The sequence below is a fragment of the Struthio camelus genome, chromosome 13 (assembly GCF_040807025.1).
Source record: "Struthio camelus isolate bStrCam1 chromosome 13, bStrCam1.hap1, whole genome shotgun sequence".
NCBI classification, from domain to species: domain Eukaryota; kingdom Metazoa; phylum Chordata; class Aves; order Struthioniformes; family Struthionidae; genus Struthio; species Struthio camelus.
Window position 1 is genome coordinate 20,619,980 of NC_090954.1, and position 27,852 is coordinate 20,647,831.

The following is a 27,852-nucleotide window of genomic DNA, read 5'->3' on the forward strand; positions in this document are numbered from 1 at the left end:
ATGCAGCTCCCAGTAACTTCTTAGCAACAAATATATAACATAAAAGAACTACATATCTCCATGATACCTGAGGTTTAAAATCAAGGCAAATAGAATTATAGCTGCAGATCATGTTTGCATATGACGACCAAAGATCTATTTCACTTTAGCTATTTATTTTCAGTCAAAACTCAGATATTCCCTATGGAAATTCAAATTCAATATTCAGTTTAAACAAGGAAAAAAAAAACACCACCAGAAGAAAATATCTAGCCTACCTAGAGAAAACAGCTCTCCAGTCAGAACTAGGAACCCATTTTGCATGTACATGGCTAGATGAGCTAAATCATCTACAAAATAAATTCCCTGAATCGGAGGTTTGGGGAAAAGGCTGTTCCCCTCTTTGCATAGTTTCCTCCCTCACTTTTGCATTACTAAGCCCGTTTTCTTAAGAAAATAGAGCACAAATGAGATCCTGTACCACTTCCTGTGCCCCATACCATGCTCTTCATTTCCTCACTCCACCTCTCTACTCATTTAGCTCATTGCAACCACCCTTGACAGATGAGCAGAAACTTCTCACCACCTCCAAGTTAAATTCCTCCAGGTTTTGTGAAAATAAAGCAGCACTATAGAAAACAGAAGCCCATAGCTTTAAAGCTAAGACAACTGCAATATTCTGTCACTAGACACCAGAACAGTCCATACACGAGAGACCACCTTGGGACAGCAAGGCCTAGAAAAGCTTCAGAGCTTGCCACAGAACCAACCTGTAAAGGGAAGCATATTTCAGTAGTTCCTGTACTCACTAACGTATCAGTTGCTAATCCTATAGGAAGGCTTTATTGCTGGAATGGATTTTGGCTTCCCTGCTGGGGGAAACAGAGGAGGATGTTTACCTTTTTCACTCAGACTTATATCACCTCCACACCTGCCCTTAGTGCTTCCTGTCATGTCTTGGCCTTTTGGGGGATAATATCCACAGAGCACCCACTCACCTCAGATATGAATCTGTGATATTACACTGCCAGTGGAAATGGAACATTTTGACCAGTTTTACTCTAATTTCCAAATTTTGGAAACAATGTCCATACATTTACCTTTCAAAGGATCAAATGAACCAACCTGCCTACCAGAAAAAAATGGAGGGATACAATTCCTTTCGGATCTTAACGGAAAAAATGATACTTCTTAGAAAGATATACTACAGGTTATGTGTGTGTGTTATATATGGTTATATAAAGGTTATATATGTGTATAGTTATTACTGCTCCACTTTTTAAAGAAATACATACAGTAAGCATAAGAACAGATTTCATATTAAAATTATAGACACAGATTTACACTCATCTGGGGCAGAAGAGATTCTGAGCATTTGAGAAAAGGAACTGGACTATACCAAAAACAAAACAAAACAAAACTACCACTTATTCTTGAGTCAGTAACAAGACCACACAAATGACCAAACTCACTTATCTGAGTGAGCAGCTGTTCATTGCTGGGTTTTTTTTTTTTTTCTTTTACAGGCTTGGGAAATTTAGGACAGAAATAAAAACGTAATAAAGATTTCACAAATGCAAATCACCCATTATAATATTTTCTACACCTATGAGTTTGGCACGAAAATAAAAGCTGGACCAGAGCTTAGAGGAATGCAATTTTTGCAACTCAGACCCAATTCAGATAAACTATTCTTCAGAATACGCTGTTCAAACTACTGTTACGTGGAACAACACTGGCATCCAGTGGCCAATTCAATTAATCACAGAAGTGAATGACTGAAGGCATCCTCCTACACTTCTTTGACTAGGAAGCATCACATTATTTACAGGACACAACCTAAACCTGAAGAATACGAAGGTAAAGTTTGCATACACCCCAAAGTATAAAAAAAAGCCTCTATTTATACACCCACTTCCTGTAAAACGAGCATTAGTTACCTGGTAACGCAGTGATGAAGTCCCGTTGTAACATGGGCTTCAAGTAAGAGTTAATATGTCCATGCTGATAGTGACACATTCGTGAAATAAGGTGTTCCACAAATTCAACTTGATCTGATTCAGACCACTGGTCAAAGTATTTAATGCACAAGTCTTTTTCCTTTTCGTAATTTCCTTCTGATGGTCTTTTTCTTGAGACAATCACAGATGAAGTTCCATTACTTATCTATTTTTAGAAAACAAAAGTCAGTACTTCAATATGGACAATATGAACAGCTTTATCAGAACTCTCTTGAGGAAGAAAATGTGAGAAGATACAGAGACGTAATCAGTACATTTTGAAATACACTGTTAAAGTCACCACACCATATAAGTTTCATTTATGGCAGATAAGGATGTGAAAGTGAAAGCCCCTTGCTCATAATTTTGAGTTACATGTTACACTGAAAGACTTCTCTCACCTCTCACTATGTAAACAGCAAAGTACTCACTCTTTTTAGGACAAAAATTTCCAGATTAAATTAGTGGTTTGTGCTGCATATGGCAGTTGGCATCCACAAATGATTTACAGGCTCCTGCAGTTAAAGTTATACCCCTACAGGAAAGCTGGATATTAAATCTCTCATCGACACAACAAATTCAAGACCCTCATACAGCTGCTGAATTGCTTGCCCCATAAACAAACACTGAGAATTACATGATGTCAAGGGTTTGTTTAGTTTTTGAAAAGCAGTTCATGCTTATGCTTGGGGCATCCATATAAAAAATATAATTGGAATACACGTGTAATTATTATTACATAGCTGTACAGCAGCCCTCGCTCAATGCCAGGAATAAGAGCTACAAATAAGAACTGGAGAGAACATCCCAGGCCTTATTAGTAACGGGTAAAGAGAATCAGAGATCCATGTCAGGTTCATCTGAGTCCTTCAAGAGACCAAGAAGGCTCCTACGGAACAACTCTCACTCTCTTTTGAAATATTCCCAAATTTCTCCAAAAGAAATCGGTGGTAATTCTTCGCCACAGGAAGGTGCTGATTTTTTTCTTTTAAATGATGATTGTACGCTCAGAAACGTTGAGCTGCACTCTGAAATACCCTTTGAACTGGGATTGCGTGCGTCATTTCAAAGTCAGCGAAAACATACAAAACCTGACAAGACCTAGTCATTCATCAAGTATTATTCACTGTCATCCTTCTCTTGAAGACTGAGCTAATTTTAGAATGACAAAGTCAACTACATAAAAGGGTGATTATGCATTTGCAGAAGAAAGCTATTTAGAAGTTTTTCAAAAGGAGGAACATGGAAAATTACGCCAACTATCTTTCCATGAGAACGCGAGTCTTACCTGCCATAGGGTATTTTTCTTTGGAGACTCATCTTCATTCTGATCCTCCATTACTGACGTGTTCTAGGAGAAAAGGAAGGATGATTCAAACCTTTATTTTTTATTCTATGGCAATTCTTTGCCTGTGCTTTATGAGAAGCAAATCAAACAGGTAAAACCCATTTTCCTAGTGAACAGAATTATCAGAGATTTCTGGCCACAAACTCTGGGTATTGACGAAAGTCCCCCTTTTAACTGACATGCTTATCAATCCTACGTACTGTAAAGATGACTTCCTGACCTCTCTTCAATTCCCTTTGACAGGTTTTCACGTCGCCTTTCAACGCTTTTCTCATTGGGAAATAAATTCACTTTCAACCTACTCGGGTCAAAGTAATTAAACCTGTCAAAGTAAGCAACCCGCACATTCTGCCAAAGTTAAATTGCGTTCGTCTAGTTGAAAATAAAATAAATAAAATCACTACGCCCTGCTTACACGAGACAAAACACGAACTCTTTTTCCTTGTGGTGAACTCGAGCTCACCACAAGGAGGAGGAGGGACTGTTTGCTGCACAATAGTTCTGTAACTCAGGGCTCGTTGGTGTTTTTAATTCCTTGGCATTTACCACCTTCTTTCACCCTGACTTAATTACAGCGTTCTCCCTCCATCATAACTGTTCCTCCCTATTCCTTGTTTCCTTCTCTTCTGTTCAAGGACTAGAGACATAAGGATGCCAAGGCATTAATCCACAAGTGTTTCTTTTAGAGGTCACTTCAGTTTTTCAAAATCTTTCGTTAGTTTCCTCCTTTCTCTATCACCTGCTCACCTTCGCTGTCACTAGCTCAGCTACCATCCATCTCCAGATACTCACTGGGACTCCAACGCTTCTGCGATTCCTGCTCATTTAGCTTCCTACCAACTCTGCCCTCCTCGTCTTTCACATCTAGGAAACGCTAGCTAACCGGTAGAGCGCTTCCATGAAAAACAATGTCTTAAAACATAATCTATATTTATTTTATCCTTCTTCCCCTCTCTAACAGCTGTCTCAGTAGAAAGAGGAACAATATATTCAACCAAAAAACACGATGAAGCATCTCATAGCTATTCCTTTACTCTCGCCATCAGATTATAGATTAGCCCCTTAACAGCTACACGCCCCGTCCAAAACATTATTCTACCTCAAAAACATTAGCCACTTCGTCTCCTCCTCTTTCGTGCATTAGGAAGGTATCACATTAAAAAAATAAAACTTGAAAAGAAAAGTTATCAGTATTACCCTGTTGGGTAGTAGGGAATCCAAAAAGAGACATGGGAGGAAAGGTATGTTTGTTACTTCTCAGATACTTTTTTTTTCTCCAGTATTTCTGGGCATATACACAACAATAATGCCTGCAAAAGTAAAACGCACTTTCCACACTTTCAAAATTATAATCTCTTGGGAACCCTTCCAGTTTTTCATAAGGCAGCAGCACTATCGCTGACTTGCGAACAAGTTCTCCCTCCGCCTGGTGCCACAAGAGGGAGCACAAATTAACTGTGGACTTGCTGGCACGCTCCTGGCCTACATCAGGCTACCCTGGCAAGCAAACAGGGCTCCAGGAACTATCTAGGATGCTTTTTTTTTTTTTCCCCTCCCCTCCAAATTTAAAAATTAAATGTGTAGAAATACTACATGAAAGTCCCTAATACATTGATAAAAATGGTTTCCATTAGTACCCATTTAAATAAGCATGGAACATCCCACCCCGTTTCATAGTTGAAGGACAAAAAAACCCATCAACTGAGCTAATATTGCATAAGAGCAAGGAACAGGGGCACTCACTGAGAACACCAAACCTTAAACATTTCCCATTAATACTCACGGCTTGGGTCAGTGTACTCAGCAGAGACTAGAGGAAAGGTTTACCCAATGACAATGTGTACCAGCCCCAAAGAAATACATATCTGTATCTTCCCTATAAGGGTGACTGAGCACTAGAGCAAGCCGCCCAGAGAGGTTGTGAAGTCTTCATCCTTGGAGACATTCAAAACAGGACTGGACGTAGTCCTGGGCAACCTGCTCTACCTGACTTCTGCTTGAGCACGGGGGTTGGACTATATCCCCAGAGATCCCTTTCAACCCCAACTACTCTGAGATTCTGTGATCTGTCACTTCTCCCAGGAAACCCCACATCATATCATTTTAGTCCCAACCCAACCTTCCTTTGCTAGGTTATGGTGAGACTGCACTGCTTTCTCTTGCTGCTTAATTGAGAAATGTCCGAGATCATTGTTCATTTTTTCTAGGCCGTCAGCTAAGAACTTTGTCCAAGATGCTCTATCTTTTCATTCTAGGAACCTATAATACAGCCATATCACAAGCGGCACTGCAATACAAAGTGTGCAATGTAGCAAATGTCACTAATGTCATCCAGCATCTACACTACGGCACGGATTACAGAGCAAGTTTGTCTTCAGTCTGCATCTGCTAAATTCTGTTGCACCTCTGTTGTTGCTTGGGACAAGAAAAGTCCACACAAAGGCTATCTGGCAGATGCAATAGTGCTGCTGAAAGATATTTCTACGTCCTCTCAACACCCGGGCCACATATGTGAGGGCAGACTATACAGATTGATATTTAGGATGGACGTTTAACTTTGCATTTACTGTGATCATGTTTAACTGGGAAACAGACAGCTGTGTTAATTTTTATATGGGATATATTACAGTGCTTATTGTGTTTTTCTCTTTTCCCATCCTAAATTCACTTTACATATTGTATTTCAGATCTTGAAGGTTTTAAGCCTTCTTTCCCTTTCCACTCCCAAACATATGGCTTGTTTTCCCTATTTTGTCTCCTCTTCCTAATAAGTTCCATTTCTGTCTTATACAATATTTAACTCGTTCTGTCATTCCCCAGATCACATACATGTTAACTCATAAGGAATTCACACACTGTACACCGGCTCTAACGCTTCTCTAAAGTACTTAAGCCTACTAACCAAAGAGTAAGAGATGACTCGGGTAGATACCGTCCTGTTGTCTGGAAGAAGCAATTAGGCGACTCTGATCTGTCCTATACATCCAAAGGACCTGGCAAACGAAGAACTTCAAAATCCCTAACAGCTTGCATCACTCATCCTTGCTTGGGAAGGCTTCCAGCTATTATGCAAGAAAGAAGATACACATCTACAAGTTAAACTCTTCCCCTTCATTACGCTGGTCTCTTCTCTCAACCTGTACTGTGTTGTTTATCTCACCCACCCTCTACAAAGAGATACCATGCTCCTCTCCTCCACAGGGTTCCCCAGTATTGTTAAAGTGGAATTAACATTGACGCTACTCCTTTTCCCTGCAGCTCTGCTGCTAAACACCATGAAGACCGTTGAGTTCTCATTCACTGTCAAGGCCATGAGCAGCTATAATAGGGCTGACCGGCGCTTGCAGACTCAGCAGCAACACATTTGATTTGTTATCCCAAGGCCGCAAGAGCCTAACAGCTTCCCCCAGTGAAAGCCTAACTTCTGAGTATTGTCAATTAATCCTGTTGATAAGTGCATTTTTCCAAAAATTCCTGTAACTTACTCATAGCTCTTGCAAAAGTAGAGAGATATTTCAAGCCAGCTGTCATTCTTTAATTAGTCAGCCTCAAATAAGCACTCTCACTCCCCTACCAGGAACGGCAGCAACAGTGAAGTAATAACAATGGGTCTAAGCATAGATGTTTTGCCATTACCTTACAGTTATACCCTACCGAATAAAGTTACACCGAGAAAAGCCTTTGTCTCTGTTCTCACTAACGGTAAAACCAGTAACGGCAGTAAAAGTTACAAATCGTTCTCCAGGCTGTAGAATTTTAATGGCCTGGTTTCCTGCAGACTTGCATCCTACCGTCCTCTTCCCTTCTGCAGTAACTTTGAGCTTTCATTAACCTCTCTGCTCCACAATACCTCATGTTTTTGGGATTTCCACCCACCTATGAGATGCGGCTGAACATGGCTAACAGGTCCAAAAGTTTTGGGGGGAGGGGGAGGTACTGACAAGCTGCGTAATTCCATAGAGCTCATTTCCTTAGCAGGCCAGACTGCGAAGTTTCCAAAATAAAAACAATCACGGATATTCCCCAAAGGGAAAATTTTGTGCAGGTATTACAAAACTTCATAAATCAGAGTTTTAATTAAGATCCTTAGATACACGGGAGCAACTAAAACTCTGGAACATTTCCAGTATATCAGTCCCACATATGTAGGATGTTAGGTGAAAAGCATGGTGGGTCTCACTGATGAGGCACATGAAAAATAAGCTTTACTTTTTCTGGCAGAAATCTACCAAACCTGTGCTGGCTAACCAGATTGCTATCAGATCCGTTTAAGCCATAAGCAGGCCACGCTTCGGTTTGCACCGCGCTGCTGGAATTGGGAGTGCCATTTAGACACTCAATGGAACAGGGAGAGCCCAGTGCAGCTATGCTCCTTCACCCAGGTCGAGTTCCAGCATCAACAGAGCAATTATAAAAGTGACAGCAGCAACCCTGGGAACTGGGATAAGACACAAGTGCCAGGAGAAGTACCTAGCAAGGTAGAGAACATCACTAAGTTTCTCTAATGAGAAACTTTTTGCTACCAAAGGATGGATTCACAGCCTTGGACAGAACTAGAAAGCAGCTGTGCTACCTTTGAAATAAGGAGTAGCAGACTTTGATTATTTTATTTTCAGCCATAACGAAAGGGAAAGCGGCAGGTAAAATGAACTTATATTTTCCTCCCCTTGACACGACACTAGTAACTCTGATCTGAGTTTAAGGCTAAGCTTGTCTTTAAAGCTCTAAATTTTGACAAAATTCCCACCCATTGAAAAAAAGGTTTCAGGAGATCGCATTTCAGTTAAAGTAACAAAACAAGCCAAACTAACCAAAACAGTCCAGATAAATAGGCTTTGACTCCTTTTAGCAAATCGTGTCTTATCTTTCTTCAGAGAAGTTGAGGAAATGGTTTAAAAAAAAAAAAAAAACTAATACGTAGTTGGCTACTTGGAAGTCAAACACAGCAGATTAAGTTGATGCTCTGTACGCTCAGATTGCCTCCCTAAACGCTAAGCTTTGCCAGCGCAAAGATTACTGAAGGTACTAATTACATATGCACCCAGACAAGGAGAAGAGTCCACCTTCCTAGGCGACAACAGGATCAAAGCAGGAAGAGGGTTCCATAGAGAACGGCGTAACCGGCCTTACCGGCTAAAGGTGATGAAAACGCCTTCCTGCTTTTAACAGCCAGAAAACCCTGAATGGTTTAAACCACTTCAAGAGGAATGCGGGTCTCTCCTTAGGAAGTAATTGTCACTTTTTTCTAACCCAGGAACCTGCTTAACAGAGTAAATAAACACCAACCTTGATGCCCGATCAGGGATGGGAGGAGAATTAACTACTGAAAGACTATCAATAAAATATATTGCAGCACAAACACTAAACAAAATTGGAGAAGCACTAATCTAAACTGCGCAAGATGCCAAGTCAACTTTTCCTCACTGCCAGGACAAAAATCCCTTACCTATCACATCCCTCAAAACCTGCATACACCATTCTGCAGAGAAACGTGAAAAACGCTGCAGTGGTTCCAAATTCAAGGTTAGAAATAGGTGGCCGCTGACAAAATTTGCTTATCTTAACAGTTGCAAATATCCATCACCTCAAAAAGTTCCGTTTCGAAAGCACAGGCGTAGCCAATATAGGGAGGAAGGGTATAAAGAAACTCGACATCAACAAAGTAAGCCTAGAAAGCTACGGACAGCTATTCAAAAAGGGGTGATAAAGATGTTTGACTCCACAGAGAAGACGGCACTAGCAACATAATACCTCCAAACTGCAGGTTTAACCTCCCGCCCGTTGCCTAGAGTAAATGGTCCCATGCACCATCTCCCCACCAACTCCGTATCAAGAGAAAATCTGTTATCCTTTCTTTTTAAATATATGGAGACAATCAAGTCATAGCCTTATGCAAAAAATAGCCCTCGAGAAGCAGAAGATGCGGGGCCGGTGGCCAAGTAACTTTCCAAATAAAGAGTTTCTGAAAACACGTGATGGCAACCATAACTCTGAATCCACTGCCCATCATCATGATGAAGCAATTCGAAAATAAAGCCCTGAGGTTCATCAAGTTCAACTGGAAGGGATTCTGTTAACTTCAAAGTTAACTCTGCTGACCATGGACACGTCTATATTATATATCTGTATTAACTGCTTATGTCAGCTTAAATTTTAACATAAGCATTTGGTGTCGGCACAAATCGAGCTCTCATCTAGCTAGCAATACTCCCAGTTGTCACATTTTATTTTAGTGTGGTTATTGCTAGAAGCTCAAACAAAAATATACTTGAAATACCAGGAGTCTATCAAGATCCAACAGCTGAAGGCAAAATTAGAAAAAAGAATCTCATACTGAAAATAAGACATAGTTTTTATTTAGTCTCTGACTAGCCACCAAAAAGTTTACTGGAAGGTAGCATAAATTCAGTACCCTCAGCCACTTCAAATACAAATTGCGCAAGCGCCCAAAAATTCTGGATGCAAACTCTTGGACAAAATATCAAAAAGCCCTTGATATTTAGCCCATCAGCGCAGTTAATTTGGTAATTCGCACTCCAACCACCAAGTGCCAATGAAGAACCTTACAAAACCCTTTAGGACGCTTTCAGAACTGCAGAAACAGTAGAACGCGCTCTCACGAAAATTAAAATAAAAAACACGAGTTAATTGACTTAATTGACTTAGATGTAATAAGAAACAAATTTACTCTGCTGCTTTTGCCCAAATTATCAACTGTTTTCCAAATTATCAACTGTTGACCATTTTTCACTCAGCAAATAGCCCTCACTAAAAAACCACAATTACTACAATTCGGAGAGCCATCCGGTGCCTTCAGCAGCAGGTATAGCTTCTAAAATCAGAAGGGAGGATGTTTTTCACCTATAAGCCAATCCAAGTCTTCCATGCCTTTTCAAGCGGGCAATACCTTCCGACCACTTAGGGGAGGGCTTGCCTAAGGGCACGGTGGGATCGTGTCTAAAATACTCCTTGCGTAACTGTTTCAAACCCACCCTGATTCCCATCTAATTTCCCGAGCGACTGTAGGAAAGAGCCAGGAAGCAAAAGCTGTTTATACTCGTCACGTACGAGTAGGGTGTATTCAGGAGGACAAGGAGTACTGAACTGGGTAATCGTAGCAACGGGATGACGACTCAGCCCTGCGCCACTGGGAGCGCCGCACCACGCGGCTGCGCTAGCGGCTCACAGCAGCTCTCACGGTAGGAACGGGCCGAGCCCTGAACGCAGACACGCGTGCATCACCTTCCCTGCACCTGCCCCTCAAAACAGAGGGGTGAAGAGCTTCAGGCAGAATCAGCTCGCTAAAAGAACGGAAGACACATGGGTTTTAAATCCAGAGAGGCAAAGCTTGGGGGAGAGGTTGAGCTTCTCTGTAACGGTTTTCGCAGTATCGACTTGCTCAGCTCAAGCGGTAGCTAAAAAGATCCGAGTCAATAAGTGAGTTTAAAAAAAAAAAAAAAAAAAAAAAGGTATGTGCTAAGAGAGCGGCTGGCAGCGAGCGGCCCAGCAGGGACGCTCGCGGAGAGGCCTCCCCCAGCTCGCGGCAGGCCGGCAGGCCGCTTTTGCTGTTCGTCAGCAGCTACCCAGCACTTTCTCTGCTTCCCAAACAGAAGCGTTAACTCAGCGCTCTCCATACACGCTTTGTCCCCCGCGTTCATTAACTTAAATTTGTCATAGACCAATCGTGTTTCCTTCGGATAAAAATTGGCTTCATCTTCTACCCCCTCCCAAGACTCTAGAGCGCCTTTCTGTCCTAACAAGAGGCTTAATTATACCTTCAGCTTATGAAAATGTTTCAGCTATTGCAGTTCAGACGTTTAGCTCTCCGGTCACTCGACATTTACAGAAGCTTTTCTAGGCAGATAATACTTACGTGCAATACATAAGCAGTCCCCATCCTTGCTCAGAGCAGACAAATCTCAATACTCAAATACTTAAATACCACCTCAATCTCAATACTTTAATATACTTTATAAATAGTATATCGGAGCAGTCGTCAGGTTTATCGTTGATACCGCTGCAAATGGTTGAGATCGTTTTCCTAAAACTAAATATTCCACTAATTTCTGAATTAACTTACACAACTATCAGATTCTACAGTAATGAAAACCCCAAAAGAGAAGCCCTTTTAATCTGTAAATAACAACTTCAACAGTAAAACCAAGTTCACTGCTTCTCTAACTTCAGAAACATTAGAAATACAGCTATGAAAAAGTGGCTCTAGAAAGGTTCGCAGACACTAACAGCAAGATACTGGTTTGCCCTTTTCTTAAGAGAAGTTACTTCCAGTTCTGAGCAAGAAGTACTATTATTGATTTTGCACAAAAACTTACTTGCTAATGGTTCATCTAGGTTTTTTTTCCTCCATACACCTACCAATATACTCTAGAATTAGAGCCTATTCACGCTTCTAATGCATCATGAAATAAAACAGTTGTTCTTCTGTACACTTAACATTCAAGGCAAACTTCATTGCTATCTATACGAAGAATTCACTAAAACAAACAGATTTTGTTAGGCATCTGGGAGGTTTAGGTGTTTGAACTTTTGTTTTTGTTTAATAATAGAAAAGTAACTAGCATTTCTTATTCGATAGATGGTTCCGCTGCTTGCAAATAAAAAGTCCCTTAGTTTTTATTTTCTGGGGAAAAATAAAATCATGAACAAATGAAAACTTGAGGGGAAGATACTGATTTACAATTGTAACAACTTTTCTTCACAACTTTTCTTCCTTCCTGAGTAGATGAGGAGAAGCCTTTTAAGATTTACTCATCTAGTCACAGATCATTTACAGGACTTCTTTTAAAACAAAAGACCTAATTTGAAAGTTGCATTTCACGCCACGGGTCCCAGATTAGCACGCCCATCAGAACCACGCTGCCTGAGGAATTTAAGCCCTCAAACATCTGGCTTCAAGGATTTCCTAAGTGGCCAAGATGCTTCGGCTGCTGCATCTCTACATCGCAATGAATTAGCACTTTCCAAAGCTCTGAACCATCTCGCATACACCTCCTGCAGGCAAACCAGCTCAACTCGAGTACCATTACCAAAAACGCCGGCATGTGCAGGCATCGTGAGTCAGGTGTAAGGCAAAATTCAAATCATACTTCATGCTGTACAACATGGCTATAAAGGCCATAAACCTTAATTTTTTCCTGAAAAAGCACCACTCTCCTACACAATTAGAAACCCTGTTTAAAGTTTTGCTGTTTAAAGGCAAGACCAGCAGCATCTCACAAGCCAATTTTAGGAGATGCTTGTAATCAAGTCATCATATGATGGCTTTAAATCCATTTAAACATGTATTAGCCTATGTTAAAACTAAGTATTTTTGCAACTTTGCTGCCTTGGGCAAAGTTAAAATTTTTCAAGAGTTGCCCCTAGATTCAAAGTTTTGCTTTTGGTACCACGTAAGATGAGCGCTAATCAAATTGCTCCCACAGCATGCCGAACGTAAGGCGAGCACAACTCAACGTGAGAGTGATTGAGAAGTTGTACAAAGAACAGGACGTTAATGGGTATCAGAATTGGAGATATCAACTTCAACCAGCTAAAAAGATCCAGATCACAGCATTTAAAAAAAAAAGTTGATAAATTCTTTTTCCATAGCCGTTTGCATTAGTGTTTATATTCATTTTCTTCCTCTAAGATCTAGGAAAAGTTCTTTGCACCTCTAACTCTACAGCAAAACAATAAAAAAAGAACAGAAGGAAGCAGTGTATAGATACTTCAAAATTAAGAAAACTGCCCGAGTAGCAAACGCAGGTATACATGACACGTGAAGTACACGCAACTAAAGAATAATTTGTTAACACACAAATAACTCCTGCCTGCAGCATCACACTCACTAACGTTAAAGACCAATTCACTAGGGTTCAAGAGGCAGAAGAAGCTATAAGCTTCAACTAAATACACAGTACTCTTCTTTTTAAATATGCCATGTATTTTCTCAGATTTTTCTAAGACCAGATTTTGGCACTTCTTCCTTCACATCCCTTCTCCCTTTCCCTGTACACCAGAACTACATCAGAATTTATTCTTGTTCTTTGGTTTTTGCTCTTCCCCGAGGAGGAGCAGCAGAACTTTCACTAAGCTTTGAAGAGTTTCTACACAGTGTTTTTCTCTGAGAGAGAGAAAAAAGGTTATTCAAAAAACTGAGTAGCCTGAGAGAAATCAACAAGTTACAGAATACGAGTCTTTAAGCCTCTTAATCGTTTCCTAATTGTTTGAAACACAATCTTCTGGCAGGCTCAAAAAAAAAAAACCCCACCCTGTGTACTAACTTCAGCTAAAGAAAGAAGCCTTCAATAACAGAAGATGTCAAAAATCCCCATGGCATTTTTCAAATATCCATTTAATGTTGCCTAGATTTAGCCAGATACTCTTCATTCAAGTGCTGATTTTATCTAGGTATTAAAAGAAATGAGCAATTACATAATTTAGATTTCATCTGATTTATGTAACGGGTGTCTACACGCTCCTGGCTTACAAGGCCAGCACCACTTCTCCCTACAGCTTTACGTTACAGTTGATTAATCAAGAAAAGCATAACATTAGAAGAGAAAAGGATTTGAGAACAGGAGGAAGACTTGCACAATATCTTGAGTTCCTCTTTCTGGAAGATTATTTTTAATCTGTATCACATCAGTAATTCAGTTGACATTACAGCACACCATATCATTGTACTGGCTGGCATAAATGAAAAATAGTAAGCTTAAAAACATATAAGCTTATATATATAATATATATATATATATAAAAATAATAAGCTTAAAAAATATATATGACATACTGTGCAACTAAGTCTTGAGATCAAAACTGTGACCCACCGCACGGTGCCAACATTTATCTCCTTACTTTTGGGTTTGATATTACTTCAATAGGAAAGCTACTGCATATTTCTTTTATGTCTGAACAAAGCGATGTCACTAAACAAAGCGCTAACTATGTGCTTTCTACGTCCTGAGCTGGTTTCTGAAAGGGTACCTTGCTTCCAACCAGCTGCACTTAGGAGCACCTGACAGCCTGTATTTTTACTCTTCAGGGACTGAACTCAAAGGTATTTAGCCTAATTTTTACCATTTTTCAAGACATACACTTGCATATGTGCTTGCGACTTTCAGATCAGATTTGCTCTAACAACCTGAGCTTAAGTGTTCAGCTCTGTATTTGGATACCTGTAACAGTAAATAGTCTTCCAGTATTATATGCCTTGAATAAATGCCCTACTTCAGTTATCTTCAATAAAAAGTTAAAGAGAAAAATACTGTGATTTTTCCCAAGGAAATTCAAACGCGCATACAAACTCTGTAATCATATACGCAACTTTAAAGATACCTTCATTTCATCCTTGACTGATTTTTCAAGTAGGTCATTTAATTATTAGCTGCCAAATATTGTATACAGCTAGAGAACTTCAAAGCTCATTGTTATGCATTAGTAAATAATTGCCCAATAGTTCCATGATATACTTTGAAAGTCTTTTTTTTTTTTTTTTTTTAAATACTTCAGGCCCCCCCCCCCCGCATTTTCTCTGTCAAATTAAAATTCCTCTTTGAATGCAGGGCCCTAATACATTTGGTACCATGATGTTCAACATTTTTCAGTTAAAGTGCAACATCCTAGAAGTGAATTTTTCAGTTCTGAGTCTTTAATCAAGAGAAACAGCTGAAGTTTCCACAGACATGTCAAAAGATGTTCACATCTTATATAAAATTTTCAGTATAATAGTAGTAGAATTTAGTTTTATTCAAAAACAAAAAGCGGAACAGGTGGGGAAAAAACAGGTTTATTCAAAAAGCGTAGTTCGGATCATCCCTAGAGAGAAGTCTGTATAACAATTGTATCGAAAAAGCTGTGTGTAAACTTGAAGAATGAGAAACATTTAAGAATTTGAAAGGAAAGCGTTCGGATTCGGCAAGCTCAGAATCTCTAAAAAGGCCAATGCAATGCTGTCTAAGATAATTTAATACTTACAGGGGAAGTGAAAAGGCTGCCATGAAGAAGACTACTACAAAATTATTCCCCTAGGGCTTTTAAAGTTTTGGAGTTCTCTCTGCTGCCCTCAGTTATCCGTAAGGCCCACTTGTCTGAAGCACTTGAGATCTGCATCCTGCACCAAAGTAATGTCTTTTCATAGCGAGGGCTTCGCAAATGCGGCTATTTTGCAACAGCAATATTGTCCAAAGCAGTAAAAGGCTTTGGTTATAGTTCCTTCCTTCTCTACTGTACCAGTTCGTTCAGACTTAACAGATGGGATATTTGTGAGGTTTGCTCAGTCCTGGGTTTGTAGGTAGCTGTCCTAGACTCAACTTGGAAGTTTCCTTCTGTTTATTCAGATTCTACCAACGTTTCAAAGAATCAAACACCTGGACACTTATTAAAAAAAAAAAAAACCAAAGCACATATGTGAAGGCTGTCATATGCCACAGCCTTGAAGGCCCACAGAACAATTCATCAGATGAGAACAGAGGAGGCCCAGAGAAACCCAGGAGTGGGCTGCCTGCTAACTCCCCTGCGGCAGTCTTTGCACTGAATAGAAAGAATGAATGTTCTTATGATGATGTCCCTTACAGAAATTGGGCTATTAATACCTGCAAAAGTTATATCAATACTGACATCAAGACTGCTGCTTCATTTCCCACAAGCAAGAGATCTTATCTTCCCGCCTGTGACTTTTTTGATAAGAAGGCTGCTAATGCCGTGTGAAGATACTGCACAAGTTCAATCTCAATCTTGGAGGGAAATACTTGATGGCACTTTTTCCCATTTCCTTGATTTTTTTTTCCTGAAAAAGACAGACCAAAAAACATCTCCAAGGGAGAAGACTATATCAAACATGCCTGGAGTAGACTGTCTTGCACTTTCTCCTCCCAGGAGAGATTCCGCTCCCTCCCAACGCAAGCATGGCATTATTGGAAGGCAGGCTTTTAAGAGCAACGCAGTTTATCCCACAAATTTCTTTGCGCCATAACAGGATCAGATAGCAAACATCTCTTCTTTCCTGTAAGAGGTTGAGAAAGCACAAGTACGAAGGTGTGGCTACTGAGAAGACGTCTTCACTCAAAGATCAGTCTTTTGCAGATGCATCGAACCAGATATCGGGAACAAGGGCTCCTGCCTACTTCCTATGAAATCTATTAGGCTTAGTTTGATTGTGTTATCTTTTTTGAGGAGCACAAATTTATGTTCAAAATGATGTTTCTCTTTCACAGCTATAATCAATGGCTCTCGACTTGCTGAGGCAAGGTCTAGTATCCTGTGTTGATACGTTAATCCACAATTGAGAAAAGCACTTGCCTCCTTAGGAACAAACCCTTCCCAATCTGAAGGACGACAGATCTTGATCTCTAAAAAGTACGCTACTAAAGAGCTAGCAAAAGTTATGCTACGAAGTGACCCAAAGGAATAAGGACTGGATCTCTTGGTTTACTTTTTCTACATTTAGCAGTCTTTCTGCAGAAGGCAGTAGTTTAGGGGCATATCTCAGCAGGAAATCAAAGAACTATCACTACCTCCTCCTGATCTCTATCATATAGTCTCCCTCATAAAGATAACCAAATAAGTATTACACTGAAATAGCTGACTAACTTTTGAATACTGGCAACTTCTGAAGAAAGGGCAAAGGTTAGAGAACTGCCCACTAACGTTTACAGGTGAAAACTTGAAGAGCAGGTAAGAAAGAAAAACAGGCCCCTGAAAGGATTTCATTCCAAGCATCCATTCTGTCCAAGCAAGCTTGCCGCTTAGAGGCAAAGCGTGATCCTTAGCTCTCCCTACAAACTGCTGAAAACAAAGTCCAAAAAAAGTACCCATATGTGTAAGTTGTTTATACCAGCAAGGACAGGAAAAAAAAATAATTACCCACAAGCTAAAAACTCAGTGGTTGGCCAACACTCAAAATAGCACCACCTTGGAGAACCCACTGCAAATGTCCCTGATCTGCAAAGTGGTTTCACCAGCCCCGTCCCGCCTCCCAGCCTGCAGAACCATTTGCTGCATATCTTACCACAGGCAAGAACAAATACAACCTGATCCATTTGACGGAAGCGATCTTCAGCTAACAACTTACTTACGCAAGTCGCGCCTAGTCGAACTATATGGCTAGCGTCCCATGAAAACATTTGTGAACTTGAACGCTGCAGAAGCATTCCAGTGGCAGGGGAACTAACACTTACAGATATTTAGCCCGTATGCGAAACAAGCTCAATGGTAGCTCACCAGCTAAAGTTTAAAGCAATCTAGTAAGTAACCACTCTCTTCTGCTTAAAAATAAACAATATGAATTGATCCAGTAAAGAGACTAGACCTCTTCTTGCCCCCAGGAATAAACAGGCTTAGTTAATAATTAAAGTTGTAAAAATGAAAGCACTCAGATACACAAACGATGACCGAAAAAAGTGCTTATCATAACACTTTCCTTCAAATAATATATCATGCTTAGAATACATCAATCCCTGCATTTTACATCTACTTAGCAAACTGGGGTCAAAACCTACCACCAAACCACGTTTATAGTATCAGGAAGCACTGCAACAAGCTGCTGCCCCAACAAGAGACTACAGCAAGAGCTATATTTGGCGCTTGTGAGACCGCATCTGGAGTACTGTGTCCAGTTTTGGGCTCTCCGTTGCAAGAAATACACTGACGCACTGAAGCATGATACAGCAGAGGCCACCAGGAGGGTCAGGGGCTGCAGCACCAGGTGGGAGAGGCCAAGGGAACTGGGTTTGTTCAGCCTTAAGAAAAGAAGGCTCAGGGGAGATCTTACCACTGTCTGCAACTACCTGAGCGGAGGCTACAGAGAAGACGTCAGACTCTTCTCGGAGGCGCGCAACGACAAGACGAGAGGCAAGAGAAAACGTGGAACGGGGAAAGTTCTCATTAGACATAAGGGAATAAAATGTTTACCTTGCGGGTGGTCAAATACCGGAAGAGGTTTCCCAGAAAGGTCATGGCATCTCCATCCTTTCGGGAAGTGTTCGGGACTCAACTGGACAAGCCCCCGAGCAACCCGGTCTAATTAGACCCGCTTTGAGAAGGGAGTGGAACTACTTGACCTCCAGAGGTCTCAGATTACTTTATGTCTCTATATCACTTTAAGATCACTTCAGTCTTTAACAAACACTGACATAATAAGCACAAAATTTCAGTATACCTATGTTTGCTTCATGTAATTGAAGTGCGATAATTAGTCACTTGTACTTTCATGACACCCTCTGCAAAAAAACTTTGGTAACCATAAACTATCCTACTATGGGAAAGTGCAGTCAGAATTGTCTATATAATTAATCTTTTAAGTGAAAGCAGTAAGATGTTTTAACATTGGAATACTTTTGACAATTCAGAACATGGAGGACAAGGTAACTGCAAAAAATGCACCTAATACCAAATTGAGCTGTTGCACCAGTCCTCAGTGTCTGTACCAAACAAAGAACTGGAAAAAGATAAAATTACAAAAAAACTGCTGAAGACGTTAATAAAGTCCAAACTGCTATTAATTTTTAGAGAAGACGACTCAAGCTTCAGCTAGGAGAAAGACCAATCCTGGGAAGTACTACCGCTGCTGAACTGGGAGAAAAATGAACATTTTAATATGAGAACTACAGCCTCAGTAATTCAGACCTGAAGCCACCTCATCGCACAAAACAAGAACAGGCCTACTTGCATAGATATGTTTAACTGCTTTTATAATACCATGCTTTGTTTTAAAGCTTCCCACGTCAGAAAGAAGTCTGTTTAAAATAGAGGGACAGGCAAAAATATGTCAGTTATTGGACAGAACATTATGTTCCTTTTAAAAAAAGGAATCCAGTATGCATTTCTTTTTAATGGACCTGCTGGACACTCTCCAAAAGGGAATGGTAGCAGTCCCACTGTTTTGAGGCAAAATACCAGAAAACATGTCAAAGAAGTATTTGTAAATTATTTCAAACCTAATAGAAGAAGAAAAGCAGTTGTCTGGGCTATTACAATTCTTTTCAACAGCTGCACAGAAGAATAGCATTTTTCAAAAGGATGCAGACTATACAGCGACAGGCTATTTATCATTTTCTGATTTGTGATTTCATGCACTGTAGGAAAAGGTTTTAGCAGAATGCATCTACTGCACTGTAATTTTAAGAATACTGTTTAAAGTCTGTATCTGAGTTTGTGCTATGAGCATGATAGCACCGCTATAAAAACAAGGGTGCAGAAGTTCTCATGTCAGTAAATCATAATTTCCTAGTTTTCAATTAGAATTTCTTCCAGTGATAGTTTCCGTTTCATACTTCCATCAGATATCTCAATAGTAACTTCAAGCAGCAGAAGCTCCAAATTAGTAAAGAATAACACATGGGAACTTAAGCAAGTTAATGCTAGGTTGCACCTTATTGATAAATAGAAGGTTAAACTCCTTCTCCTTTGTGCCCTAGTTCAGCAGTAATAGTGCTGAAATTCCTTACTGCTAAGAAAAAATTTCCTTTGCAGGGAATGTTATTGTAAGAAATAAATACTAAAACACTAATGCTTCATAGCTCCACTTGCCACTGGCAAATAGTAAGTTCTTCTGAACAGTAATAAATTATGCATTAGTCAATTTAAAAGGCTTTTAAGACCATGTTTTTGTGAAGACAGCTTCCAGCTAGAGAGAGTAAATCAATACACTCCTGTCTTAACCTCTGAGCAGGAACGATACTGGCAAGACCCAAGTCAATGTCACTTTCCTATGGCCTGCTCGACATCAGGACACCTAACTTCAGGATGAAAACGCAGAACAAGGAAAACGCATACAACTGGAGACCCTGCTGTGCAAAAGTCGAAGATAAACGACAGGTGAGGAACATGATTTCAAGCCTGCTGACTGCTGGAGGAAAGGGCTGGGGAGCCAGGGAGGAGTTGAGGCAATTCCCGAGTTTGAGAAAGCCCTTGAAAATGCATTGCAAGATCTAGCCACTGGTGGAACAAGTGGACTTCTTATACGGGACACCCTGGCAGTAAAACGTTAAGCATTCATTTAACAAATCAGTGCTCTAGTAAAGCTTTCAAGCCACACACAGCCTGCAGGAGTATAAAAGGAAGACCAGAATATTAAATACAATGAAGCTGAGAATTTTAAGGGCAATAACTGAAAGGCATAGAGAAAGACAACAACATAGCGGGGGGGGGGGGGGAGAAATAAAAAAAAAAAAGGCAAGGAAAACTGAATAGTTTTAGAAGAGATGTATTATGATTTCCTAAAACAGTCAACAAGAAGGTGTAACTGAATACAAGTTGTTTGAGTAGTACTGGGTTACTAGATTAATTTCATTATGTCTGTCTAATAATGTATTCCCCAAGCATTATTTCATCACATCCTACATTATGAGATCATTCAAACAGAGACATTTGAGTACTTAACTTGCATTGCTTACTGATTATATTCTTAAATTTAAATTGGAGGGGTTTATTTACAGACCTAGGAAAACTGGACATTTCTCGGTGCGACAGGACTGTTGGAGCTATTTCCCACGTTATCATCACAAAATATTTTCAAGACCACCTTAATGCTTCGTAACGTGGAAGTAAAATTGCAAGAGCTACTACTGTTGCATTATACAGTCAGTAATGGGACCAGTTCCTCAAAGTACAAGTTGCAAACACCTAAGTAAGAGATCAGTACGCTTTTAATCTTGCGGGCAAATGCTTATCAAAGAAAGGATGAACACAGTACTCCTTTGAATCTAAGTGTGATCCTAATGGTAAGTCCTCTGGGACAAAACAGCATTCAAGTTAATTAAGCAGTTAAAAATAAGACCTCAAAATCTATAGTACTTCTAAGCATTATAAACCCATTTAATATGCCTTTCAATACTAAGATATTAAGTGGTACTAAGTGTCAAGGACTTTATTTCCAAATAATAGTAATTACGCTGAAAACTGGAACAGATGTGAGCAGATTAAGTACTACAAATGGGAATTAGTCTATTTTACTAAATTACACATTTCTCTCCGCTCACTCACAGGATGTAGAAGGCAGACACTTCTCCAGGAAACTCCAGAAACTAAGCAAGTATTTTACTGCGTGAGAAGAGCACAGACGTGACTAATTCGGGAGAACTAGAATACTACGATCCAATCCCCTGGCATGAAAAGGTATTTGCTCAAATGTTACGGCTCGGTTTTAAAAGATCCCAGTGAAGTTTTATGAATGCCAGTAGTGTTGTGAAAAGGTAGGAGCAAACCTTCTGTCCACTTTCTTCTTTTAGGCTGATTTTAGGTTATTCTTGAAGCCTAAACGTTCTGAAAAGGGCTAAGATTCATTAAAAGCTTCCTGCAGAAATTCTGCTTCAAATTTAAGACTGCTTTTCCCCCTCCTCGTTCTGGGCCATGCGCTAATTGCTCTACACATACAACGCAACCAGGAACCACCCAGGTAACTCTTAGGCTCCTCTATTTCCCCTCTTAAACCTGCTATTAACCATCATTACTCTGTTTGAACGTGTGTTACGGAACAAAGATCCGTTAGTGTATCTGCCCTACCTGTCTTCACATGCAGGCTCATAACTCAGAAAACAATGAAGGGCCAGTCATGACATCCCAAATTAGAAAAAAAAGGGGGGAGGGGAACAGCTGGCACCACTTTCATTTCCAGGTTGCCCTTAGGTCAGTGTTTGAGTTACACGCCCAAAAGGAGAACCACTTAAAAAAAAAAAAAAATACTCCTGGTTGCAGTTCTACAAAAATCAGACTTCTCCAAAAACCCTTCATTTCAGAACCAGATCAAAAACCAGCAACGCTCGCTCTCTACACCTTACCACGGGGTCTGCTCCGTAGGTACCCGTTTAGGACAGTTATCCCAGCTCATTCTCTAAGCAATCAATCGGGAGAGCTGAGTCAGCAGAAACACCCAAGACTTGCAACACGCGGAGGCACCAAACGCCAGGCTGAAATTCCTACCCAGGAAAACTCCTGACATCAAACCGGCTGGACACACAAAATTGTTTCTTTGCCCACGCACAGAATACTAGGCCACTTCCAAACAATTCCACCAACCTGCACAAAGTGGTTATTCCTGCAGTGGCATACTTTATTACTAAAATTTATTAACTCTTAACTGTTACTGATATATAGTAAAAAAAAAATATCCCGAGAATGGTATTTCTACGTGCACATGCAGCAAGAAAAAGCCTACCCAAATTGAAAGGCGCTGCAAATTTGATTTCCCATTAATGCCGACAGACCTGTAATAACTCCTGAAAACAATATACACCCTACGTTTGAGAAATCTTTCAAAGTGACACATCTCCAGACATAACAGCTTCATTAGCTATGCTTTTTTAATTATATATGATGCAACATCTGTGTGATAACAGGTTTCCAAAACTCTTGCGTATGAAGCAGTACACTTACTAACATATTGTTTTGTACTTTATACTGGAGTCAATACCATCAAAGCAGCTTGGAATATGATGTACTCTGCATAAATTCAGGTGCTGCCCTACCTGGTCTGAGCTTTCACCTGTTCCATGTGGAGTGTACTACCACTGTGTATGCAGTGGCAGAAAAATGGTTTATAATAGGAAAAAACAGGAAAAAATGGTTTATTATAAACAGATTTACTATCACTCGTTTCCAATGAATATTTTATTTGTATTTTATTAAATCAATATTATAAATGGAAAAAGGCAATTTGGGGAGAAAATATAGTTCATTTGTCCTTATGTGCTGACAGATGAGAAATTTCCAAACAGTTGATTTATAAGAAATTGGGGCAGCCCTAAAGTTCTTAGATTCGCCAGTAAAGAGTCCTTGCAGGTCCCACGTCAGGTATTTGAAATGACGCTAGCCTTGCCTGCTTATTAAGATGTCATCTAGATTGCCCGTTCTTTTTGAAGTTCATTGCACGTGGGTCCAGCAGCTAGCCCTCCTCTAGACCTGCGGCCCATGAAACCGAGATATACAACCACCATTTAAAAAGACAGTTATTAACAGCAAAACTGTTCTCAAAGAGTCAATTTGTTTAGTGTGGTTAGGGATAAGTGACACATTCAAAGGTCAGGAAGAAAGGAGGTAATAAAGTTAACCAAAGAAGTCAAGGATTCCGGCCTCAGGCCTGCTCCAAAGACTAGTCTAACGACAATAAGATGGCAGCGTTTTCAAGCATACTGCTTCCAACGCTCACATCACGCACCAGGGTTCCTTAACCAGCCCTGAGCTGGTTACTAGCCCACCTCACCAGACTCTGCCCAATCTGTTATTTCCAACATCACTATCCATCCAAAGCCAACTATAATTGCTTGCTGAAATGTTCTGAGATGCTCTTTGGCCACTGACAACAAATTAGGTCCCCAAGGAAAAAACGTGAGAATTCCCACTTAAAAAAAAAAATAAATAAAGTTTTCCAAAGGGAAGGTATATTGTGAGGATCAAGGCAAGAGAGCAGGAAGGTCTGATATTAGTGCTAGATTATAAATATTCCCAAGATAGGCACCAACCCCAATGGCTTGAATTGTCATGATGATAACCTTCTATTATAATCATTATTTGGTCAAGATTTAGTGTTGATTTCTACAAATTGTATCATCCATCCACACATTTATCTCGGTCATGGCTTTTTTTTTTTTTTTTAATTAATCCTTGTCTTTAAACGGTATTTCAAAATTGAAAACGTAAAGCATTCAGACAAAGCAGAAAAAGAAAGTCATGTCTCTCTTTTAAAAGAAACTTTGAAAGTTAATACTGAATCTCAAATCTGCCACAACTCCAGTGGCAGCATTTTGCAGGCAAGAGGAAAGGTCTTGCAATAAAAGGGCACTTTCTGAGGTAAGACATTCCTGTTATCTCCAGTGTCTGAACTTAAATGGACCGACTTCAAACAAAACTCAGTCTGCTGAAGTTTTCATTCATAAAAGCACGTTCCAAGCATTCATTTTGCACATATGAAAGACCGAGTCACTGAATAACGCTACTGTGTTAGCAAAGATAATATTAAATAATAAATTATGTTCTGTTAAAAACATTAAATTCAAAAACAGTTTCAGGAAGCGCCACAAAATTAGTTACTACACATGTTCTGCATTTATTTTCCACAGTAAATATCCTGGGAGTTCAAAACTGGTAACCGCTATAAAAATCTCCCTTGTATTTAGTTAGCTTTTTCAATCCCACCCACACCAGTAAAGAAATAGCAATTATCCCCCCACCTATAAATTACGCAGGCTCAGCTTACACAGTTTACTGGAAAAAAACAACAACAAAGAACTTGAGATTTAATGGTCTTCTGTTTAGAGCAAGCCCCCATGCCTAGCTTGACTTTTGAAAAGTGAAGCTAAGTTGACCGAATCACTCAGAACGCTCCAGGACCCCATGCTAACTCTTCTGCGTTCAAACATGCCCAATGACTGTGAGGTAGTGCTATAACCAGGACCACACTTAGTTTAAAAAAAATAAAATAAAAATAAAAAGCTTATCCTTTCTACGTGAAAATCACAACAGTATTACAGGCTATTCAGTTCATTGCAATTGTTAAGAGAAATGGCAAAGCTCATTACGCTGTATTTTTTAACATTACATGAGAAAGCAAAACGTAGCAGGCAACATGCACTACTATGCTACTCATACCCCAACTTCAGTAAACAGGCAATCAAACACAAAAGCTCACAGCACCCCTCCCACCGAAAAAGGACCTACTGGACAGAAAGCCCTCTTACGATTCACTCCTGCAATATAGTTAAGCAGAAGATGTCAGAAAAGGAGGCACGAAAAAGAAAACATTTAGCAGACTTAACAATTTGATTAAACAGAGTCCTGAGCGTTTAACAATGTTCAACAGCATACGCATAACATTTACAACAAGAAAGAAGAAAGGCACCTGGAGACATCTGACACTGGGCATGCTCTGCAGGCATCTCAGTGCGCACATGCTCTCTACCAGGTTGGAGCAGCCTAGCCACAAAGACCTTGGCACAGAACACTGCAGGGTGACAAAAAGGAAGGAAGAGAAGAAGCAGTTAGATGCCACAACAAATCACTCAACAGCAGGCAACTCATTAGTACGTTCACGTGGGTACTTAGCTATGTTATTTCTACGTTAATTCACGAGGTTAGCGGCCAAGGGTAAAATAACTACCGAAGATCCTCTGTCCCACCAAGGGCAGCGAGCTGATTTTCCTGCTTGGCTCCAGCGCCTACTTGAACATCGTAGCTCGCTACAGGTAGCGCCACGGCTGCCGCGGTTTGGGCCCAGCGATGCATCCCCAGGCTGGCGCTGACACAAGATGGCATTCGGCAACGGGGCGCGGGGTCGGGGGGGGGAGAGACCTTTCTCAGCAAGCTGACCTGGCCCTAATTGCTGGCTAGGTTTTCACTTTTGCCATCAGCCTTGGGGACCTGAGGTACAGGAGCTTTTCGTTATCAAGGCGGGTTTAGAAGAGAACCGGGAGGAGCTTTAATTAAGGCTTGGCACCCCACGCTGCCTCCAATTTCTCAAACAATTTGTGCTTATTTAGACTGGCAGCAAAGCCTCCTTGTTTGTCATGTGCATTGACTCCTGAGGTTACAGCCTGTGTATTGGGCCACTGATACTACCCCCTCAAAAAAAAAAAAAGGAAAGAAAAAAAAGAAAAAAAAATGCATTTTTAAAGAAGAACACCACCTCGCTAAGCTCAGATGGCAGGACCAAGCTGTGCTTAGTTAAGATGCATGGTAACCTGACTACATGAGTTACGGGGTGTGTGGGGGGGGGAACACCCTAAATATTATCAGCTGCACGTATCCCAAAAGCCAAATTGCACCTTAATTATATTTAATATTTGTAACACCGCTCAAGCGAGCAAGAGCCAAGTTTAACTAGCAGATTCCACATTGCTGACACAGGAAGTTAGGAAAAGCTTGGAAATCTTCTGCTGTCTCTTTTCTTAAGCAAAGAAATTTGATGTAGACACACTCCAAAAACCTTTCATAGTTCAGTGATATTATTGCACAGCTCCTTTTAAAGGACACAATAGTACACTACACAATGATCAAATAAAGTAAGTGAAAAGGATTTAGTTACTCACTGTTAAGCAGCAAGTAAAGCCAGCTCTAAAATTTGGCTCAGATTAGCTTTTAGTATGTTTCGCACAGGCTTCCGATTTAGTCATAACAAATACCAAAGCATTAAAAGAAAAACAAAACAAAAGCACACACACATCTCAAAGTTAGAAGCAGAATATAGGCAGGTGAGGAGGACTCAGGGAAAGCGTTTATTGCTCCAGTAACGAGGGGAAGGAGGGAACCACAGAGGTTAAAACCTCTTTTTTACTTTGTATCTTACAAATAAAACAAAAGAAAACTTAAGATTTTCATCTCTGTGCTAAAGAGAAATTACAAAGCAAAAAGAGGACAAGAATGATCTTAAGAGCACCACACAAAACACTCAAATTCTCTCCACTGATCCTGTAGGAGGGTTGCAAATAAACATGGATGTTTTGCATTACGTATCTGCAATGCAATGAGTAGGTGCATATACCTTGTGTACAGATACACAAATATTAATGCTGAAATCGCATTAATTTTTTCCTTCAATATCAAAATCAATTGTACAATCTTGTATTATTAAAAGGTTCTTGTTTAAAGCTCGGAGAAACATTATTTTTCACTTAGGTACCAAGTCATTAATCTAGTTTATCTATAATTGCTCTGCAGTAGTTTATTTTGACACCTCCTCCCTCCCCCCACACACTTGAAATTTAATTCTTAGAATCGTTGTATTGACATTAGAGAACCTACCACTTAATTTCAATGGACACCAAAAGTAATTTTTATATTCCTAAGGAAAGACTAAATGTATTCTTCAAATCTAACAATCGTGATAAAAGATGTGTATATAGACAATCTAGAGCTCATATTCAGGGGAAAAAAAGGTATGTAATTCAGGAAACTTCCTTTCTAATCTATTTCATTATTTGACCTATTTGGGGCAATATCTGAATGGTGTTTCCACAGCACCGAACCATCAAAATTCAGTGCATCACTGCAGACGCTTATTAAAGCCCAAGTTTTTGTATTCATAAACACATTAGGCACAGTGCAAAAATTCAAATTTCGCTCACATCACTAAGTAAAAATGTTTGAAAAATCACTGATCAAGAAACACAATCTTACCTCCTCAGAATTTTGAATAAGCCATACAAAACCGTGTGTATAATGAAGCTACATCTACAGCCTTCCCAGCTACTTTTTCAGACTACAACTGGACTTCAGGGGTCCACAAATCATAAGCTAAAAATCAGAGTTTTAAGCCATCAGACTGCGTTTGGTTTTAGGAACTACTTTAGCTAAATATGCTGAATATGAAGAACCTGAAGAGAAATATCAGTAACTTGAGAACAATTTTTTAATTTCGTTCAAAAGACATCAGGCAAAAAGGTCACTTCCATGCCAAGTTTAAGACACATGAAAAACTTTTCCATGGTATTACGAAACTCTGAATAAAAGGATTTTTAAAAACACTGGACACTTCACTGTAGCAACGATATTGCACAATACTACAGATTAAATACTGCATACTACTTCACACTAAAA

At 39.9% G+C, this 27,852-nt stretch overlaps 1 protein-coding gene across 6 annotated transcripts in view; it reads right to left on the minus strand.

The window, feature by feature from the left end:
* Nucleotides 1–27,852, minus strand: part of FBXW11 (F-box and WD repeat domain containing 11) — an 80,506-nt gene that overhangs the window by 37,342 nt on the left and 15,312 nt on the right. For 4 of the 6 annotated variants that reach the window (XM_068960027.1, XM_068960029.1, XM_068960026.1 and 1 more), the window contains 2 exons: nt 3,268–3,330; nt 1,920–2,145 (listed from right to left, as the gene is read on the minus strand). In XM_068960027.1, the coding sequence (XP_068816128.1) occupies nt 1,920–2,145; nt 3,268–3,330 (289 nt within the window). Of the gene's footprint in view, nt 1–1,919; nt 2,146–3,267; nt 3,331–25,159; nt 25,262–27,852 lie in introns of all 6 variants that reach the window. The other 2 variants (XM_068960025.1, XM_068960024.1) reach the window with 1 other exon arrangement.